The sequence below is a fragment of the Entamoeba histolytica genome, genomic scaffold, assembly GCF_000208925.1.
Source record: "Entamoeba histolytica HM-1:IMSS scf_1104750517253 genomic scaffold, whole genome shotgun sequence".
NCBI classification, from domain to species: Eukaryota; Evosea; order Mastigamoebida; family Endamoebidae; genus Entamoeba; species Entamoeba histolytica.
The window spans coordinates 1-1012 of record NW_001916362.1 but is presented as its reverse complement, the minus strand read 5'-3'; the positions used below and the strand labels follow the sequence as shown (position 1 = coordinate 1012).

General features: G+C 40.3%; 1 protein-coding gene across 1 annotated transcript; it reads left to right on the top strand.

Moving 5' to 3' along the window:
* On the top strand, positions 1-1012 carry EHI_065120 (uncharacterized protein; the record flags this gene model as incomplete). Its single annotated transcript, XM_001914609.1, has 3 exons — positions 1-611; positions 684-873; positions 966-1012. Coding segments are annotated over 3 exons (848 nt in total), but the record flags the coding sequence as incomplete, so codon positions are not given.

The following is a 1012-nucleotide window of genomic DNA, read 5'->3' as shown; positions in this document are numbered from 1 at the left end:
GATTTCTAAGGCACTTATCCTCGAAGAGATTAACTCGGGCTACGTCTCTACACAAGTCCGAAAGATCTTTTCAACACGACAAAAGTTCTGCCAAGAGAATATAAGACGGGACGTCCCTTTAACTTACAAAGAGTTGGTCACTGAAATCATCACAAAGAGCGATTTGGCCTCGGCTATGCAAAAGATCTTCATCGACTTAAAAACAAACGGCGTCGCACACACAAAAATGAATAAGAAATACCTCCCACCCATTTCTTTGAAAAATTACGACGACGTCTTCTCACAACAGTTGTTGCCTTATCACTCGATCTTTTTATTTAAGACGTCGAAGGAGTGGATATCCTGCTTGACTAATAGCGACGACTTAATCCTCCTCCCCGAACAATTCCCTCACATCCAAAACAAAGGGTTCTTCGAAAAGGTCAAAAAAGTCCTTCAAGTCTCAACACCGCAAACTTCATTACAATATTTATCGATGACCACGGAAATACCATTACTCGAAATATATGATGTTGTGAGGTATTTGGTCTATTGGGGGAAGGCTAAAGTCATCGAAGCAGTCTTTTTGGATGACGTCTACATCTTATCGCCTTCAAAAGAGACGCAGCCGGGTTACTTCTTGCCAAAGGAGTGTTGTGAAAGCCCACAAAAAATACAGGACGGGACATCTTCACATATAAAAGTGAAGACTTTGGCAATGAGATTTAAAGAAGAGTGTGGGGGCGACATCACTAAAGTCTTAAACAGTTTCATTGAGAAAAAGACTTTGGACAAAATACTCGAACCAATACCAGAAGGCGATCAAGACTCTTTTGTTGAGGCATTTACGTGGTTGATAGCACATGATGTCTTAATTCGAGTGAGAAAGTATTTGTATTGTATTGACAAGAAGTGGTTCAATGACTTACAACTCCACGAAGAAAGTACTTTAGACGACGACTTGAAGCAATAAAAAGAAGATGGAGATGTACTTCGATGGAAAAACAGACTGAAAGAGATTCCTCGAAGACAG